The sequence below is a fragment of the Mauremys mutica genome, chromosome 1, assembly GCF_020497125.1.
Source record: "Mauremys mutica isolate MM-2020 ecotype Southern chromosome 1, ASM2049712v1, whole genome shotgun sequence".
NCBI classification, from domain to species: domain Eukaryota; kingdom Metazoa; phylum Chordata; order Testudines; family Geoemydidae; genus Mauremys; species Mauremys mutica.
In genome coordinates, this window is record NC_059072.1 from 225,619,621 (window position 1) to 225,640,076 (window position 20,456).

General features: G+C 42.3%; 2 protein-coding genes across 6 annotated transcripts in view; one reads left to right on the forward strand and one right to left on the reverse strand.

The window, feature by feature from the left end:
* Positions 1-6,044, forward strand: part of RS1 (retinoschisin 1) — a 33,521-nt gene extending 27,477 nt beyond the window's left edge. For both annotated transcript variants that reach the window (XM_044993511.1, XM_044993500.1), the window contains exons 5-7: positions 1,509-1,650; positions 2,243-2,438; positions 4,895-6,044. In XM_044993511.1, coding sequence (XP_044849446.1) covers positions 1,509-1,650; positions 2,243-2,438; positions 4,895-5,047 — 491 coding nt within the window. In that variant the 3' untranslated portion in view covers positions 5,048-6,044. The remainder of the gene's footprint in view (positions 1-1,508; positions 1,651-2,242; positions 2,439-4,894) is intronic.
* Positions 6,045-13,010: 6,966 nt separating this feature from the next.
* Positions 13,011-20,456, reverse strand: part of CDKL5 (cyclin dependent kinase like 5) — a 212,252-nt gene continuing 204,806 nt past the window's right edge. For all 4 annotated transcript variants that reach the window (XM_045017714.1, XM_045017797.1, XM_045017577.1 and 1 more), the window contains one exon: positions 13,011-20,379. In XM_045017714.1, coding sequence (XP_044873649.1) covers positions 19,987-20,379 — 393 coding nt within the window. In that variant the 3' untranslated portion in view covers positions 13,011-19,986. The remainder of the gene's footprint in view (positions 20,380-20,456) is intronic.

Below are 20,456 nucleotides of genomic sequence, written 5' to 3' on the forward strand. Positions count from 1 at the left end.
GGGATGTTTAGAAAATGGCCACACCCAGCAGAAGACTCAGAAACATCAGTGATGATTAAAAGCTTAATGGCGCTCTCCCATTGACACGAGCTGAGGATCTGGCCTTTTCGTTTTAAAAACGTGACCATCATGCTCCAGTTTTCCAGATTTATCATGGCAGGACCAAATACTGTCTAGACCATCCTGCATAGACATTTATCTAACCTACTCTTAAATATCTCCAGAGATGGAGATTCCACAACCTCCCTAGGCAATTTATTCCAGTGATTAACCACCCTGACAGTTAGGAACCTTTTCCTAATGTCCAACCTAAACCTCCCTTGCTGCAGTTTAAGCCCATTGCTTCTTGTTCTATCCTTGGGGGCTAAGATGAACAAGTTTTCTCCCTCCTCCTTATGACACCCTTTTAGATACCTGAAAACTGCTATCATGTCCCCTCTCAGTCTTCTCTTTTCCAAACTAAACAAACCCAGTTCTTTCAGCCTTCCTTCATAGGTCATGTTCTCTAGACCTTTAATAATTCGTGTTGCTCTTCTCTGGACCCTCTCCAATTTCTCCACATCTTTCTTGAAATGTGGTGCCCAGAACTGGACACAATACTCCAGTTGAGGCCTAACCAGCGCAGAGTAGAGTGGAAGAATGACTTCTTGTGTCTTGCTCACAACACAGCTGTCAATGCATCCCAGAATCACATTTGCTTTTTTTGCAACAGCATCACACTGTTGACTCATATTTAGCTTGTGGTTCACTATAACCCCTAGATCTTTTTCTGCTGTACTCCTCCCTAGACAGTCTCTTCCCATTCTGTATGTGTGAAACTGATTTTTCCTTCCAAAGTGGAGCACTTTGCATTTGTCTTTGTTAAACTTCATCCTGTTTACCTCAGACCATTTCTCCAATTTGACCAGATCATTTTGAATTATGACCCTGTCTTCCAAAGCAGTTGCAATCCCTATCATCTGAAAACCAGTTTGGTATCATCTGCAAACCTAATAAGCGTACTTTCTATGACAATATCTGTGTCGTTGATGAAGATATTGAACAGAGCCAGTCCCAGAACAGACTTCTGCCGAACCCCACTCATTATACCTGGTGTAATCCACTTCTGGAGGATAGTGCTGCTGCCCACGGTAAATGGGCTGATCCATGCCCTTGTGGTGTGAGCTCTGCTGGCACCTGGGAGAGCCAGGTTTGAGTTCTAATTACAGCCCTTTGCTCTCAGAGGGTCAGATTGGGAGCCCCTTGCGCCTACTTACACAAATAGTCCCATTGCCCTCAACATGGCAGGGGGACCGAGGCAGCCCAAGCAGGTCAGCTCGCACCTGGCCTCGCTAAAGCCCTTCCCTGTAGCTCCACAGGTGTCCATGCTGCACATTGCTGTTTATGGTCTGTCCTAACAGTGTGAAAACACAGCTTGAATCCACATGCCACAAACATGCTGAGCAAACAAAACCAGTCAATAAAAGCAGCCGCCTTTCCTTGGATTAAACTGCTTGTTTCTCTTGCAGAGTGTCCCTATCATAAACCCCTTGGGTTTGAGTCAGGAGCGCTTCCTTCTGACCAGATAAGCTGCTCCAATTCCGAGCAGTACACCGGCTGGTATACTTCATGGACTGCAAACAAGGCCCGACTTAATGGCCAGGGTTTTGGGTAAGCCAAACATCCCTGCAAGTGCAGTACAATGATGAGTGTTGTGCAGCGATTCAACTGAGCAGGATGCAGAGTTGTAGGAGTCTTGATACTAACGTAACAAAGCAAAAAAAAGGGGGGAAATGAAGTAAAGCTGAAGGAACAAACTGTGCCTTAAATATTCAGTGGCATTTCCAGCCGCTTACACCAGGGCTGAATCTGGTTCAGAGAATGTTATATCCCCAAGTCTATTCCTGGTTAATTTTCCAGTAAAATGCTGGAGTCTTAGGGCTGGACTATGGTACCACTGAAGTCACTGGAGTTCTGCCACAGACCGAAATATTTGGGCTAAGATTTTCAAACATGACCAGTGATTGGGCTCCTCAGTTTCTGGCTGCCTAACCTGAGACACCTTATTTTCAGAAAGTGCTGAGCACCTGCCCACTTTCAGTTGGGCATTTAAACATGGAGGTACCACAGATCACTAGTCACTTTTAAAAATTCTTGTCATTGACCCTTAACAGGTCAGTTCCTTTGCATTCCTTCCTTTCCTGGCTGATTCCCCCGGGACTAACACCTGTACTGCTTTCTTTGATTTGCCGGTTTCTGACAGGTGTGCATGGCTCTCCAAATTTCAAGACAATGGGCAGTGGCTGCAGATTGACATGAAAGAGGTCAAAGTTATCTCAGGGCTACTCACACAGGGGCGCTGTGATGCGGACGAGTGGATGACAAAATACAGCGTGCAGTACAGGACTGATGAGAATCTGAATTGGATTTACTACAAGGACCAGACAGGAAACAACCGGGTCAGTGGGAGGAGCATTTTGGTGAAAACGGTTTTAAGCTAAATGCAGATTTTGGCTCACAATGGTGATATCCTATGCAGAACACCAGCACAAAGCCTTTGTGCCATTAAATCAAATTAAGTTATAAGAGAGAATATGGGCCAGGCTTCCTTGCACCTGCGCTCTGCTCAAAGCAGGAAGGAAGGGTGTCTGCTAGTAGGTTGCATTTCTTGATCCCAGTGGCTGGTTTGTAACACTCCAGACCTCATCAATACTAAAAGAAGCTGCCAGGAAGCTCTGAGCTATGCCTCTGGTGTGACATATCTTAATGAACCCCCACCCGTGGAGGATTTAGCATAGCAGAGCTCTGCTTCACCACATCCGGATATGTCCTTTCCCAACCCATCTACCAGCCTACCACAGGAGTGGGCTCCAGATCTGTCACATCTATGCCAGCAGGGAGTTCTCCTCCTACAGTGCAATTCTCTGCTGGCCTTATGCAGTCATTTCCTTTGCACGGCTATAGAGAATCCAGCCCGAGAAATCCAACTCATCTATTGCCTGGTAAGGAAAGACTGGAATTATGCTGACTCTTGTCATGAGCTCTACAAATTTGACCCCTAACCAATTTCTGTTGAGCAAAGCCTTAGCTATAAATATGCAAACTGACCCAATAGAAATAAAGAGGCATAAGAAAACACAGAGGAACACCCAAAACAGAGTAAAAAGAAGGGAAACATAAAGGCATGTATCCCCCAAGGGCAGGAACACCTTGCAGCAGATCTTACTTTAATTACAACAAAAGGAAACCACACAGTCAGGGGCGGCTCCAGGCCCCAGCACACCAAGCGCATGCTTGGGGCGGCATGCCGCGGGGGGTGCTGGTGCCGTGGCTTCGGTGGAGCATCCGCAGGCACGCCTGCGGGAGGTCCACCGGAGCCGCGGGACCGGCAGAGCGCCCCCCCGCGGCATGCCGCCGTGCTTGGGGCGGCGAAATGGCTAGAGCCGCCCCTGCACACAGTGATCCCTTACTATTGGATTGAGAGACACTACCAGTTCCCTGGGTATTCCCTGTTTTAAGTGCAGAGACTAGTTTGCAAACCAGTAGAATCTTTGGCACGGTAAGGAACTTTTCAAGCACAGCCACAGTCTCATTTCGAAATCCGACAGCAACGTTATGCTCTTCGGGAGGACGTGTAACATTTAGTAATACTTTGTCAGCGTTAGATAAGGGCAATACCATTAGATGAAAGCTGGTGGATTGCAAGTGACTGCACTACAGCAAATAACATCTGAGAGTTTTTGTCAGAGTGACTCCCATAATATAACCATAGTCAGACATAGGAGCTAGGGATCGAAAGGAGTCTGAATGGGTCTTGTGTGAACCAGGTGTACACGGGATGAGCTGTCTGTAGGGAGTGAAGATCAGGAATTTCACAGAAGCCTGAGGTTGTGCTTTCCCCATGAACATCTTGGGATTTGTGATGAAAACTAGTGCAATCTGGTACAATTATAGAAGGCCAAACAGTTTTCTTTTAATGGCAGTACTGGATTCCAAAATTAAGTACAGCAGTTCAGGGAAGCCGGCACAATCTTCAAAAGGTGTTGTGCCGCTGTGTTAACCCTGATGCCAGTTGGACCCCTGAGCACCACAGAAGCTAACCTCATTCCCTGTTCAGCTTGCTGCTAGCAGCAGAGCGTGTAGAGTGCTGCACAGATCAGCGCTCATTCAAAATACTGCCTTTGAGAAAAACGTGGAGCTCAGACTTGTCATTGTTTAAATACACAGTCAGTGACACCACTCACCAGAGCTGGCACTTTGACAAAGCCAGGTCAAATTCCAAAGGGGAACCGGACCAGTGCGCTGCAGTAGCCGGCCAACAAAGCCCAGACTGTGACCTACACCCCCAGTCTGATGAGGAGATGTCTCACATTCTCCCAAAATACAGAGGTGGCCTGACTGTCATTGACACTATGTCAACTTTACTTTGCCAGAGGGATGGCAAAGGGCCCTAGTACAAATGAGAGTCGGGCCCTTTGAATTAAAAATGACAAATCTTGTTGCAATTCTCCCCTGCCCTTCTTGGGTCACTTTTCTTTTAAAACCATGTGGTTTTTTTGGGGGGGACAAGAACAACTAGGTCTGAATCTCCCTGGACTTACACTCATTTTACACTGTTGTAACTCCTGTCCTGACGCTTTACGCTGACTTGGTGCTAGAGTAACTTTAAGCCAGTAGGCAGAATTGCACCATTCACTGTCCAAATGGAAAAGGTTTGTTGCGAATGACCAATACCGTCATCAGCACTGCCTGGTGAAGACTTCACATCACATCATTCAGCAATTCACATTCTTGGCTTGCAAACTGGTGAGCGTGATAATGGATTGTCACCTGATCTGGTGAAGAGGGAGATATAGCCCTTAACCCACTCTGCTCTGTGCTAACCTGCCTTTTTGTCTCTCTGGGTGTTGTGCAGGTTTTCTATGGAAACTCAGACAGATCATCCATTGTCCAGAATCTCCTGCGCCCTCCGATTGTTTCCCGCTACATCCGATTAATACCTCTAGGCTGGCATGTGCGCATTGCCATCAGGATGGAGCTGCTGGAGTGCATGAGTAAATGTGCTTAAAGTCCAATCATGCGTGGCTTTTAAAGGGGTGTGAGGCAAGTCCCTAGCAAAATGTAGAAAGACAATAAACACAATGACAAGGGTAGCAAAGATGGGCTCGATTCTGTCATAACAACTCGCAGCCTGCACAATGGGGCTGCCTAAGGATGGAAGTCAGAGCAGAATCTGGCCCCAGTTAGTTTTGTTGAAACTGATTTCAGGAGCTGAGCTGTGTGGAGATCCCTGGTTTTGTGTCTTGAAATTGTCACAATGAAAACACAGGTTTGGGGCAATTTCATCTGCTCTCAGCAAAATGTTGAACCTGCTGCCCTTGTTCCAGAGGCCAGAAGAAAACATTTACCAAAAAATCTCCCACTCAAGACTAGTGTTTTTTCACAAGGGCTGCAGTGTGTCCTCACTTTCCACTGATGCCAATGGGACTTGCACATGGGAACTAAAGTCCAGCAAAGACTTAATTAGATTTTTAAAGAACCTTTGCATATGATTTCACACAGCTCCAGTTTCTGATTATATTATAGTTTAGTTACTAATCTCCTCTTTTGTAACATTAAAAGAAATTCTACTCTATGTTTACTAAAAATGTGTTAAAGATTTAAAGTGTATTCAGTAAGAGTTTAGAGGCTTACTTAAAATTATATTTGGTGAACTGTTAATGTGACTTGAACATCTAGGTGTTTATGAGTAAATATTGAAACCAAACTCTTCATTATCTATGTGTATTGCTCCCACAAATATACAATGTAAATGCTCATCCTGGAAATTAAAGGGCTTTCTGGAATTGAAATGGATTTTAACAGCACATAAAATAATAAAGCCAAAGCTATTATAGAAGTTAATTGATTTTTGAGGGAGAAACATTAGCAAAATAAGCAAAACTGGCTATACCATTTTTATCAGGCTGGGGATCTGCTGTTTCTCAGCCTAGATGGATGGCTTCTTCCCCCGATGCCTATTCTTAACTTATTGTACAGGACTTGCTAGAGTAGATCAGCCTATAATTCCGTCAGGTCCAGGATCTTGCCTCTACCAGTGGACAACCAGTGCTGCTGTACATGGTGGGGGTGAGTGCCACCGGGAGAAGGAATTCTTTCCAGATTCCTGTCACGATCAGATTATGTGAGACTTGAACCCACTAGCACATCACTCAAAATGTTGTTAGAGACTTAACAAATAAAGCAAATGCTTTTCATATCAAATCTTTGGCTGAACAGCACTATCTACATGCAAAGTACTTGGAGTACTTTGACAGGCATTCAACAAATCCCACACTATGCCTGTGACCTAGGTAGGTATTTTTAGACGCGTTCTACACGGACTTGCTCGTGCTCACACAGCAAGCGAGGGCAGCACTGGCAGCTGGACTTAGGCCTATACACTCCATGAAGTTGCACAAGGTCTTGTTCCACATGCAGGCATCAGACCAAGCAACCAATTCCACCTCCGCAGCCTGTTGGATTCTGGTGCTACTGGGTTGTGCAGATATTAACTATAGGTGGTGATGCTTTGTTTCTAGTGGAATGCACTGGTGTGTGGATGGACCAATAGGGGACTTTGTAACACACTGATGAGTGGATTACATTAGTACCTGGCTTCCCAGTCCCTCAGGGGGAGTCACCAGAGGCCAGTGTATGTTTTAGGTCAGCCAGAAGGAGTCGTACATGTGGTTGTTGGGAGGCAGAGAATGTGGAGAAAGTGGGATGGGACCCATAATATCAATATGCTTTATACAGAGCCAAGTAAACCTATGGCTGAACTAGACACTAAACACACTCCCCTTTTCAAGATGAATTTTACCTACGAGGGGAGGGATAGCTCAGTGGTTTGAGCATTGGCCTGCTAAACCCAAGGTTGTGAGTTCAATCCTTGAGGAGGCCACTTAGGGATCTGGGGCAAAATCAGTACTTGGTCCTGCTAGTGAAGGCAGGGGGCTGGACTCAATGACCTTTCAAGGTCTCTTCCAGTTCTAGGAGATAGCTATATCTCCAATTTTTTTTTTATACCATCAGGTCACTCGTAGTTCTTATGAACTGAAAGAACTCTCATCAGCCAGCATCACCTGCTCCCCATCATTTCCTCCTGCAGATCAGTAACAAGTGTGTTCAGTAAGAGGCAACCCAATGAGTAACCTCTCACCTCTGTGGGGTGCAACCATTCACTCCAGTTGTTTCCAATTTATTTTAATACAACCTTGCATTACCCATGTCAGGTCAGGACACCCAAACCTTCCAGCTGAAGATAAACCTGTGATAGCAGCTGGGGCCCGGCACCTCAGCATTTCTGAAAGAGTTACCCTGTACCAAAGTGCACCGAAAGGTTCCTACTTCATCACTGCACTTTGACCTGTTATTAAGACTGGTAAAGAAACACAACTGAAATTGTTCATCTGTTCTGAAGAAGCCTCTGACACATTGGACGGGCCCCTCAGCAAAGCCTGGGTGTTTGGTTTTTGTGGTTTGTTTAAAAAAAAATCCCTCTCTCTCTTCTTGGCATGCTACTTACTCCCATTGGAACCAATTGCAATGCTCTCTGCCTCCTCTTGCTACGGGCTCAATCCTGCCTCCTTGAATGCAGCCACGTATCGTGCTGTATGTTCTGATGGTATCATGTTCTGTGGATTTCTCAAGTAGTTGACTGCAGAAATCAGTCAGCAGTGAAGGACCAATTTGCGGGAGAGGTTTATGCCCAGGACACTTACATAGATCCACCAGTGAGAATTTCCTTAATGTAGACAGGGCCTTAGATTACTATGGCAACTGTAATCATTACCCAACCAACTTCATGTCTAAAGTAGCTGTCATAATCCCACCTAAGGGCTAATAGTTTTTTTACATTTTCTATATCAGTCTCAAAGGACTCAAGGGAAATTGAACACAAATGAGGAAGAAAGAGAAAGAACAGCAACAAAGGCCAGGCTGACAACTCACCAGTGATGACAGCTTTACAAGTCTGCATCTATTCAGGATATTAATACTTAAGGGGAGGGGGGAGTGAGACGTGACAAAAATGTGGAGCACACCTTTTGCTGCAGGTAATTCATCAAGTTTTATTCATTTGTGGTGGCAGAGGGGGTGTGGTTCATGATTTATTTGAGCCCCCTGACAATAAATCAGAAATGTAAGAAATATCTGCTCCTCTGGCAGGTTTGCAGACTTCTGCTCTTTTGCAACAATAGGCTAATGGTTGCAGTGCTACAGGAAACACCTTTCATCAGCTGCTTGGGGTGTTTCCTATAATGTTGTCATTGGTTTCTTGCCTCTCACGTACAACTTCCTTTAAATAAAAATAAAAGTTTCCCCAACATGTGGACAAATTCGATTCTTTAGCAGCAGGTTGGAAAGTCTTATTTTGTCATTTTTTGGGTTAAAGGAGGTTTCTAAAGTACCACACTAGCTGCATGGAGACAGTCCTTCCCAGAACTCTCCCTGAAGCCCAAGGGAATGCCACATGCACAACACTTACAGGACTGGTTTCTGGCACAATGAAATGCCACTGGATACATTGAAAATAAAATGTTGATGGGGTTTCCCTGTTTGAAATAACCATAGCCCACCTATAAAACTGAGTTAGCAGATTCCACCCTCATCTTATGATCATGTTGAAATGTTTTATTCCTCTTACTGTTGTTAGCTACTACTCCCCAATGGTCCTATCCCATGTCCACAGCAAACATGTCCTCCTCAGCATCTGATCACCAGCCCTCAATCTCAGACCTCTCCCTTCCTCTGTTCCTCCTTGCATCTCAGGAAAGCTTGGCTCTCTTTTCCCCAGAAAGAGAAATTCCTTTTTAATTTAAATTCTAGTCAAGCTCCATGGGTCAATAAGGAGGCTGAGGGGCAGAAGTTGGGGCAGCAGTTTGTGTTGTGGGCATGTAAATAGGAAGTTCTGAAGGAAATAGCCAATTGGCATAGGGGAATTCATAGTGACTAATGAGCAAGATGTATATAACCTCTTAACAGGTGACACAGAAATATATACACTCTGAGCTCTGATTGGCTAATAAGGGCCTTCAGGCAGAGTACAGTGCATTGTATGCTGTTTGGTTACTGAGAAAAAAACTGGAGTTATTATATAAGTCACACACCTTTAGCAAGTGAAGGGAGCACCATAATGTGAAATAAATTCTTGGTTATTGGAAAATAAATGAACCGTGCTCTTAGCAGATTAGATCATTATCATTAGAGCCTAATAAATAGCACATTGACATTTAATTGATTCTTGTTCTACTATATAATAAAATGAAAGCTGTGCAGAGATACTGTCTTGGGAGGGAGTCCCTATGTTAAATCTCTCCTCAAAACACATCTATGGAGATCACTATTCCCTTCCCTTCATATAAAATGATAAAGTAGAATGAATAGGCACATGCTAAATTTCCCAGCTGCACCTTATCCTTTGCCTACATGTTTTCTCTTTAGCTTGGACATTTTATGGGACTGGGAACAGGCTTGCTTATTTAAATGTAAATAATAGCACCACAATTATTACTAGAGGAGGAAACTGTTCTGATCCCACCTCTGCTGCTGACTTGCTTGAGAAAGTCACTTAATCCCTGTGTCTCATCTGTAAAATAGGGATAATTAAGTCTAATTAAGGATTTTGTCATGGATATTTTTAGTAAAAGACAGGGACAGGTCATGGTCAATAAAGAAAAATTCACGAAAGCTGTGACCTGTCCGTGACTTTAACTACAAATATCCATGACAAAATGGGAAGCTTGGGGCAGCTGTAGGGATGGGCTCGGAGCGCTGGGGGCCCTCACCACCCATTGGGGGCACTGAGTTTCAGGGTCCCCCCTCCACCGCAGCTTGGAGCTACGGGGATCCCCCTGCAGCTCTCAGTCACCATGGGCTGAAGTCATAGAGGTCTTTGGAAGTCACGGATTCTGTGATTTCCACAATCTCTGTGACAAAATTGTAGCCGTAAGGATAATACCTCACTGGGTGTCAAGAGGCCTAATTAATTAAGTGGTCACAAAGTACTTTGAGAACTGCACTTTTGTTGCTCCAACTCAACACGAGTGCAAAGCATTAAAGTAAGAGTATGACTGAATTTGATGAAAGCACAGTAAAATTAACCAAAATACAATTATGAAAATCCAAAGCTATTCCTAATACAACCTTTTATTAGCATATCAGTGTCTTTCTTACTCACTGACAAGTGCCTCCAAGCACAATCAAACCGAACGGCGGCAGGAAAGATGGGGAGAAATGGAGTGAGGTAGTGCTGAAAAAGGAATTTGCTGGGAGTGGAAATTCAGCTGGTAAGCATTGGTGACAACTTAAAAAACCCTGTCAATCATAATGACTTTGAAATAGAAGCAATGAGACCATGACCTTGAAACGGCTTGCAATTTAATTAGATCCGTTTTTAGCCTGGAGGGACTATAAAGTGACAAGCAAGGTCATTGTGTTGAGTGGTCAAACCAGCCCGGACGTTGAGTTGCCAACTGTAAATTAGGCAATAAGCATCTGCCCGAGGCCTTCCTATCGAACTGCTGTACACCACTTTTCTGAGCCAATGACCCTTCCCTCCTAATGGGTCAGGATGGAATTTTCCTTTCTGGCTGTGGGAGAGGATTGAGACCACACTTCACTCTCTGTCTTACCTGCTGGGAGGGAGACATCACCTCCTTACCTAGCTCCCGGGAAAGAGGGAGAGCCTATATTTCCAATCTCTTCAAGGAGAGTTAGCGCTACTCTTTCCAAGTCCTTTATGGTTGTCAGGAGGACACGCACAGCTGAGCTGGAGAGAGAAGTCAGTCAGCAGGAGAAAAAAAATGAACCCAAGCAGTTCACTTATGATAAAAGGTTGTTTCTCGACTCTGTAGGGGATATAGGAAAAGGAAATGAGCAGATAAAACAGCTGAACACCAAGAACATTGGGGTCATGGCTGTGAGGTCGATAAATGAGGAACACAGCAAGGAAAGGCTGTAAGAATAAAGCTAAACAAGAGAACTAGAGGAAATAGAAATTTCAAATAGATTTCTGGCCACTGGCAATTATGTGGGAGTTCTGGATGTTGGGCCTGTGGTACTGGATGAAATGAAAGCTACCAAAGCAGTGGTTTGCCTGCTTAAAAAGTGAACCAAGCCTAGTTAAACGAAGACATCAGCCAGTTTGTTACCCTGGCAGCAGTACTTATCATTTGGGGGCAGTATTGAGGGTAACTCACTCCAGCCCATCGGGATGTGACAGCATTGCAGAAGCAGCGCACTCCATTTCCTGGAGGCCACAGAATGAGGCTGAGGGCTGAGAGAAAAGGTCTCCATTCCTCCATAGACCTGCATTTGACCATCCTTTGTGAGAACAATGGCACAGGGTCTTTGGTAAGGGCAGAGGAGGGAGAGGCTAGAGGGCTCAGACAACTCTCCCCAAGGTAGATGGAAACCAACATTCTTTAAATGTACTGAGCATCAACAGCCTGCTCAGTGCTGGCCTAATAAAGAGGATACTAACCCAGCCACAAGTAGCTAACAAGTTACTGTAGACCATGTGGTGACTGAATCCGTGATCTAAGGAATCTTGCAGAGTTCATTGTGCCTTTGTGGAAGAGGCATATTGCAAGGAAGGATTTAAAATCCTAGAGAGGTGATTTGGTATGTATATAAGGAGGCATTTAAGCACTGAGGGCAACAAGACTGTGAGGGGCTAGATAGGGGGCACATGAGGGAGATGTGGGAAGACATGAAGGGAAGAGAGATGGGGAAGAAATGGGAGGAGAAATATAGACAGGAGAGCCAGGCCTTTTAGGAAAGGGCAAAACAGCAGGAGGAAGCCAATGAAGCGATACGAAGAGGGGAGTGATATGGCCAGAGGCATGGAAGTGGATGCGATGGGCAAAACTAAGCACGAAGAGGACAGGCAAAAGGTAAGACATAATCTGGAAAGAGAAAGACACTCCAGTGATATTCTGGTTTTCATGCTATCAATGTAATGTATCTGTGGCGTGGCAGAAAATTAACCTTGGTTAAAAATTGATCTGGAGTATGAAGGCTCACGGGCCAGATGTAAGTATTTAGGTGCCTAAAGATGCAGATAAGCACCTAGTGGGATTTAAAGCATCTAGGCCCCTAATTCCCATTAATTCCAATGGAAGTTAGACACCTAGGCACTTCTGAAAATCCCACTAAGTACCTATCTGCATCTTTAGACACCTAAACACTGCAAAAATCTGGCCCCCATACGCCCACCTGGAATGTGATGCAAGGTTCACATCTCAAATGCGCAGAAATTGCAGAGATGATTTTGATGAGGAAGCATGGAGAGCTTATCCACTTAAATGGATGCCATCAGTTTCTAAGGGTCAGGGAATGTGGAGACCCCAACAAGCCATCCAGCCTTTAACCTTCTTCCCCCAGCTTAGCAAACATTCCTGAGCCTGGTGCATTCATGGTAGAGTTCTTCTTCTGTGGCTTCTGAGCTGGTCTCCTTCAAGATGGAGCACCTTTTGGCCTTTTTTTATAACAAGTGGTGAGCGGGCAACAAATGGAGACAATATGACTGGGATGGATACTCTTCAAGGGGCAAAGCCCCAGACATTTTGGCCGCTTGAGGAGGGAGAGGGAAAGATTTTGCTTTCCCTGCTGCAAAATAAGAAACACAAGCGGGGATATGAATGGATAAGACATGGCCCAAACAGAATAGTACTTCAGCACCCATCACAGAAAACTCTGGCACAAAGGTGGAAGGAGTGTGTTCAAGCTCCGAACACCTAGGCCAAGAATTTTCAGGGGGACTGGTGCAAGCCAAACATCTCAAACTGGGAAGAGGTCAAGATCCAGGAACAAATGTGTCTACTGAGGCACATTTCTAAATTCCGATCCAATTCTGATCATCTGGATTCACACCTCCAGCATGTAGCGACACAATGAAAGGTTAGAGACAAGCTAATATGTCAAAGGAAACTTCATACCTGTGGTGTGAAATGCTTTCTGAGTAACATTAGCCATGAGAACCTCAGTTGTCTAGTGCAAAACCTGCATTTTATTAAAGACATAGTTTGGAAGGCCCAGTCAAAAATACATTGTGCTCAGTAAAAATTAACCATTTCCATGCTGATAATTAAGGTTACCACAGGATTTTTTTTCTCTTTTATAATATTTACAGCAACAATAGAAATTGTACAGAAGTTAAGAATGGAATACATGCCCCAAAATAATTGATACGGTGTACCAACGACATGATACAAAGAGAGTTGTATATAAACACTTTACACATGGTTTATTAACTTGTGTGAAGTCTTCTTTACATATCCAACACATTTTAAAATCAGTTTGTATTCAAGGATTAAAAAGGTTAATACAATATCACATCCCTTCCACAACAGAAAGCATGGTAGATTTAAAAGTCTGTGCATTTTAGAATTTCTAATAGCTGCTAATGGAAGTGGGTAATTCTTTACCAATAAATTTGGAAGTTTGGAAAAATTACCTCCACAATCTCATACTTTTGGCAAAGCCCTTTCTGCCAGGTGGTGAAAAATATCATCATCAAGTTCTCCAAGCCTTGTTCTTTTGCCATCCCTCTTCCTTTGAGACCATATAATTCAGTATTTGACAGTGGAGATCTAAGCAGTCCTGAATGGTTTTCTTAACAGATTAACCAGATTTACAAATGCTTCAATGGAGTTTCCAATAACATTACACTTTCAGGGAGGATTTCAGTTCATGATCATTGTTTCACATAATCCAAATTTATAGGTCAGAAATTACTCCTTTTGATGAGACATATCCTTTTGTATGATGCACCTAAAATAGGAGTACAAAAACACCTTGCTGCGGAGACAGCAAGCTGAGGACACAACCTATACTTTGGACTTAGCCTTTTACTAAACTGTGATACACTCTCTGTCATCTGATTTATATCTCAAGAGCTTACACAAAGCGCTTCAGATTCAATAGATTTGCAGAAATTCACGTTCTGTGCTGCAGACCGGCTTTGGCAACTGGAGATTTAATGGAATCAGTGACTGTGAGCTGCCATATCCAGTCCTGTATGTTTATGATGCCCCCCCTCTATTTCTGAGGCTTTCCTCAGAACGCACATAGACAAACAAGGCCATGTGAAAGCTTAGTCCGGGCTTTTTTTTTTTTTTTTTATTAAACTGTGTTCTAACTCATCATAGAGGTTGATTTTTTTTCCTGGATGGATGGGGGGGGGGGGGGAGAATGGGACAATGAGATAAGATTTCTTCCTTGGATGAAGTGAAAAATTAAACTGAAGAAAATCCTGAGCAAGTCTAAGGATAGCTGTCTCTGCATAGAGCAGCAAACCAGGGTGGAGTAATAGATAAGGCCTCTATCTCCCTGATAATCTGCGCTAGAGCAATAGCAAAGAACAAGGCAACTTCAATATTTGAAAACTACATGGAAATAAATGGAGGGCACAAAGGGAAGACTGAAAAGCAGTGCAAAGATGACATTAGGATTCCATGAGGGTAGCTGAGCTGGCTTAGAGGTTTTTAGAAGCACATCCAGATGAAGGCCAACTTAAGCTCTGCTATTAGGCTCTTAAGAGCACATAATTCTCTTATGTTGAAGTGTAAGATGGAATACTTTATAGATCTTTTCCTGTAAAAATTACAACATAAGACAATGGTAAACTGAGGGCCAACAAAGCAAACCCTGACCACATTCTGTAAGAGTGAGGAGGTAGATCAACTCCTAGAGACGACAGGAAAGGTCCAGAGGTACATTCCTGATCTCTTAGGCTTTAAGCCATCAACTCCAAATTCAGTCTCTTGGGCTGAGACACCAAAAGTCCTGTGCATCTGGCTATGTGTTTTGAATTACATTCTCCAGAAGGGTTGGGATAGTAACACAGTACATTGTTTTAATGGAGGGAGAGCATCCAAATGGACAACACAGAGATGGCTACCCCTACAACTAATCTTGTGCATCTTACATTTAGTTATGGTCTCCAAGAGGTCCTCTTGCTCCAACCAATTGCCTGAACACCAAGATACCCTTGATCATGAACAACAGCCACGCAGAACTAAGTGCAGGTAAACTATAATCTAAATCTATAAACTTGTATCTTATACATTCAGAAGGTGTTAAAGCAGGCCACTCAGCCAAGGGATTTTTCTATCAAGAGATGGTCTTCCCCCACCCCCAAGATTGTTCCTGTGATTTGGGGGCTGATTGGTGAGAGAAAAATTTTGCAGTTCTCTCATAACATCTGACCCAAAAGGACCCAAAAGATGATGCTCCATTACTGGAACCAGCTTTTCCTAGAAACACCAAACTATGTATAAAAGTTTATTCAAATTGCTCCTTAAATATCCCAAAGGCTAGAAGTTAAATGGCTTTTCTCCTCATTCACTGCAAACCTCAGTTTATGAAGTGGTCAACATGATGACACAGACAGAAAACGGAAGTTGCATGGGGAAAGGCACCTGTTCCTACAATAGTATCCTGATTTGAAGGACATTTTAGAAATGGCTAAATATGGCACTCTATCTTTCTTAACGTCTCCTGTGCCATACTCCCTTCACTGCACACACTGGGCCTATACACATCAATTCTACAACAGCAAAGCTGAGTGGTACACAGCGTTGTCCCCTTTTTGGATGTCTGCTGTCTGCCAAGAGACACAGAACAAATTAAACAAATGTTCACAACCAACACAAATTATGCAGTACATCGTTATGGCTATTCAGAATATTCCTTGTGGGACTGACTGGGACTCTAATGTTTCTCATAGCTCTACTCACACACACAGTTATAGTTCTTATATTAATTTGATGTATAAAAATGTAAAACCTGCCTGACTCCCAAATAGCTTTAGGATCATGAACAACTGTAACCAGAATAGGAGCCCAACTGACTTTCTGGCTGGTGGTCACCCTTGAAAGATTGCCAATTTTTACTTCAGATAAAGAATAATTTCATCTCCAACATTAGCTAAACTACATTGCTCCTACTAGAAGAAATGCCTAAAATGCCTCAAATAATCTGCAGTAAGTGGCAAGTTTTTAAGGATGATCACTGCAGTATAGTAAACTCTCACTTGTAAGGACTTGTGGGGAAAATAAAAATCTAGTCTTTATTTTGTGGCTTTTCAAACTTCCTTGATCAGATGATCTTGCATAGACCCTCAACTGAAATTCTTAATAGTGGCCAAAAAATATCAAGCCTCTGCAATAATATCAGTCCACCTTTAAAGGCATAACCCACCTTTGCTCCCAGAAACCTATGTGAGAGAGGAAGGCAACAGGTCTGTAAATTATCTGAGGATGAATCAATTTGAGGCCTGTCTTTATATTGATCTAAGAGAATGGTGGTTTGTAAACATGCATTAAAATGCAGAGACATTAGAACCTATACATCCAGTTCATAAGCCTGGATCTGATCTGGCAGCAGAACTCAGAGTTTGAGGTTGGTCCTGAGCTCTGTGGGTTGGGAGAATTTGTAGAGGCAGCAGGTTGACTTCCTGAAGCAGAGAGTGCTACCCACTGTTCTTCTCAGACCATGACCTCTACTAAAACTCAGAGCAGTGATGGTGCTCCAGAGGGAACAGTGAACCTCTGAATGTGCTGGTGGAGCAAAGTGTCTAACAATTTCAACCAGCCTTGCACAATTCCCTTTGCTAAAAATATGTACCTCCCCCCCTGCCCGGTGTGTACCATATAATTAGTTTTTTCATTATCATCATCAAAAGGGCAAAAAAAATCTGTTTCTAGGTTAGCAAATTTTCATGACAATTGTGAAAGGCTAGTTTAAGTCCATGTAGAGAGTATACATTTTAATTAAAAAGAGGTTAAAGTGCCTATTTTTCAGTTTACAAGAGCCAAATTCAGACAAGTTTAGACAGCTCGAGTTATATAAATGACCCTAATTAATTCCTGCAAACTTGTTTCTTTTATGTTCTCATTAGTGGCACCATCATAAGGCAAAACAAATTGGCAAAGAATGGAAACGTAAACCCTAATTTAGCTGCTTTATTCTTAGTAAATCCACTGAATATATAATATAGCGAAGTTAGACCCAGAGACCAATAATCTCAGTGAAAAGCAAAACTCACACTTGACAAATTGTTTGCTCTGTAATAGGCTTTTCTCTACTCAAGAGTTAGCAAATCTCAATCATCCTAACAAGATTCCTTTGGGAGCCTTAGCCAAATTGTATTAGCAATACACTAAAGGTTGGGAATTTAGGCAGGGTTAAATATATGGGAACATTTAAACCAACACCAGTTCGCAAAATGAGAATTTCACTCTTTCAAACAAAAGGAAGAGAATTACATACATTAAACAAACAGTTTACTGATCAGTTTTAATTTTTCAAGGTTTGTAGAAGTTTCTAAAGAGGAAATTGTGGTACAGGATAGAGAGAGATCTCGTCAATTTGGACCACCAAATATTCTGTATGTTTTCTGAATCACACTTGAAGCTGCAATGAGGATGTTAAAGGACTGACAGCACAATTAGTAATCTCTCTTATTTAGCTTATTGCATGCTGAGGGGAAATCCACCGGAGGCTTCTGTTCTTCCTATAAATCTGCATAATGGCCCAATGTGATTATGCAAGTGTGACGGCCTTAACAGCAAGGTAAGACGACTTTTAGAGGCAAAATGCAAGTGATGTATTATTTAATGAAAAAAGAAGTTCTTATAAGACTAACGAGCCAGACCCGGACACTACCAGTCTTGCAGACATTCACACAATACTGCTTAGAGCCCCACTCTCAAACTAGAAATTGCATTATTGTCTACTGAGCTTATCAAGACATAAAAAGCACTGTTTCATACACACTACATGTATATTATATATAATATATAGTGTTTATATATTACATATATCAGATGAAATCTGAAAAAACAACATATGCACATTTCTTTCAGGCAGCTGAGAAATCAAGAATTCCTGCTTTATAGTCTGCCAAACTTGTTACTTTTTTTTGTACTGTGCAAACCTGAAACAACATACTGTATCCTATCGCCAGCTTTTGCAAGTGTTGGTGTCAATTTTGTTTAATGTTCTTAAATGCATTATTTTGGACTTTACCTCCTTTTGCAGTGAAGTAGGAACTCCAAATGTTACTAAATGGCTATTTTTACATCTATATCTGTGGCTAAATTATGACATTCATGCTCATCTTGACTTCTTTTTGGACAGGACAGAATATCTGTAAGTACAATTGATATATGAAGATAACAGGCAGAAAGTGAGCTACACTGCAGACTGATGCGAGAGTTGAACAATTTAGTTTAAATGTAGGAAAGATTGTATTGTTCTGACACTACAGCCTGATGCTCCTCTCACCTACACCAAGTTTATACCAGTGTAACTCATTTGACTTCAGTGGACTTGCTCCTAATTTACACTAGTATGAGAGGGGAAATCAGGCCCTACACTTAAAATCCATTGTTATAAAGGCAATCCCTTTTCTTTTCATAATATTCTACAGGAGATTGAAACCTCACATCTAATATTTAGCAGAAACTGGAAACTGACTGTGAATGGGAATATTCTGATAGCGAGTTACAAGGCGTAATTAAGCTGCCCGGCACCATTCCCACCTCTATCTGAATATCATTATTTTAAGTAGCTTTAAGTACATCCTGAAACAGGAAGAAAAAAAAGTGCAAGAGCATTTTAAATTTAAATACAAGATTTATCTTTCTAGTTAGTAGACTTTTAAACCCAATGTAAAATACATATATGCATAAAAGCTTATACCATGATTTGCAGTGCCATGCTGTGTGTAAGTGTCACAACTTTGGCATGTCACTTGCAACTCATGCTATATTTCTTTGGTCTTCACCCTATTATTAAATGGAAGAGCATCTGCTTTAGCTTGTGGCAAATGGGCACTTTCTCCCTTTAGAGAAAGATAAGCGATACCAAGTTTCTATTCTCTTGATGCAGATGCATAACTCCCATTGACGCTAATGGGAAAGCTAAGTGCACATTTAGGGGAGAATATACCACATTCAGATTATTGTACAGTTCCGTAGTCTCTTACATTCAGCCAATACCTCCAACAAAATAGCCAATATAAAGTTTTGAAATGAATATACTTTTGTCTGCTATCAAAAGTAATGCCTATAGCACTGTGCTCTCATAGCTGAGCAAGATTCATACTGTTACAGTCACACTTATATCCACATTCAACTCCCTTTTATTAGAAGTATAATACTGCACTTTATATCACAAATGTATAAAAATATGGCAGATAGTGTCATAACAATACTTTTCTTTTAAATGAGCATATTTTAAAAAATCAGACAGTTATTTACCATTTATATATATATTTTTATATATATATAGAACGAGAGAATAAAATACTCCTGATGTAATATATAAATGTTACTGTTAGTTTTTATAGAAACTACGGTAGCTGTTGCACTGCTTCACAATGTTTCAAACAGCTCAAAATAACTTTACATTGTAACAGAAGAGATGATTATAACAGTACGATATTAGTTCATCATAAATAAATATTACAAATCCTATCAAATGTGGAAGTTTAAAAAACAAATTTAAGATATACAATTCAACTTTAACCCTTAACAGGGATACTTGTATCACATAAACCCCACTGTTTTAACTAGGCAGCAAAATATGTAGTAAGGGCATAAGTCTAGACACTAATTGTTTTCACCCCTCGAAGTGCCAGTACATACTTAAACTCTCCCGTCTTTCAGACAGATGTGCACTGAGCTGGAATGTAAAGGAGAAAAAATGGCAACACATTTCTTCTCCCTGAATTGCACACACTATCAGCCAATGAGATTTCTGATGACTGGTAATTAATAATTCATCTTGTTTTACTGTATGATCCCTGACTATCAGTGTGGTGCCAAACAATATAGCCCCACAGGTACATATTGCACACTTTTATAAAGCTGAAAATACAGTCTTACTATCACCAGCACCACCATCAAACCCTCGACTCAAATTCCCATGTTAATTGGTGTACAATCGGGAGTGCCATTACAAGGCCGTCTCCTTTAAATCATTCAGATTTGGCATTCGGGAGCGGTTTGTTCGGTTATACGTGGGCCCATTCTGTCCACTCTTGGAAGGCAGTTGATCAGAGTAGGAAGTCCCGTCACTAGCACTCCTGTTCACCGGAGACACATGCCAACTCGGTTCTATCTGGCTTGGTATCTGAAGTGTCGGCCTGCCTTTTGATTGGGGCTCCTGACGCACATTGCTGCTGCTGCTGCTACTGGAAGTTTGACTTATGGGGTGAATTCGCACTTCAGAAAAAGAAGCTTTGGCTGGTTGACTTGGTAATGGCTGGAAGCGGGATTCAGAGGGGATAGAATGATTTGAGGAGGAGGACAGATGTAACAGCTTCCGAAGGGATTTTAAAGGTTGGCTCTGCAAGACAAAGAATGAGGGAAACATTTGGTCTTATGCCCTGCTGTTACACTAGCATGCCAGCCTCTCTGTAGGAA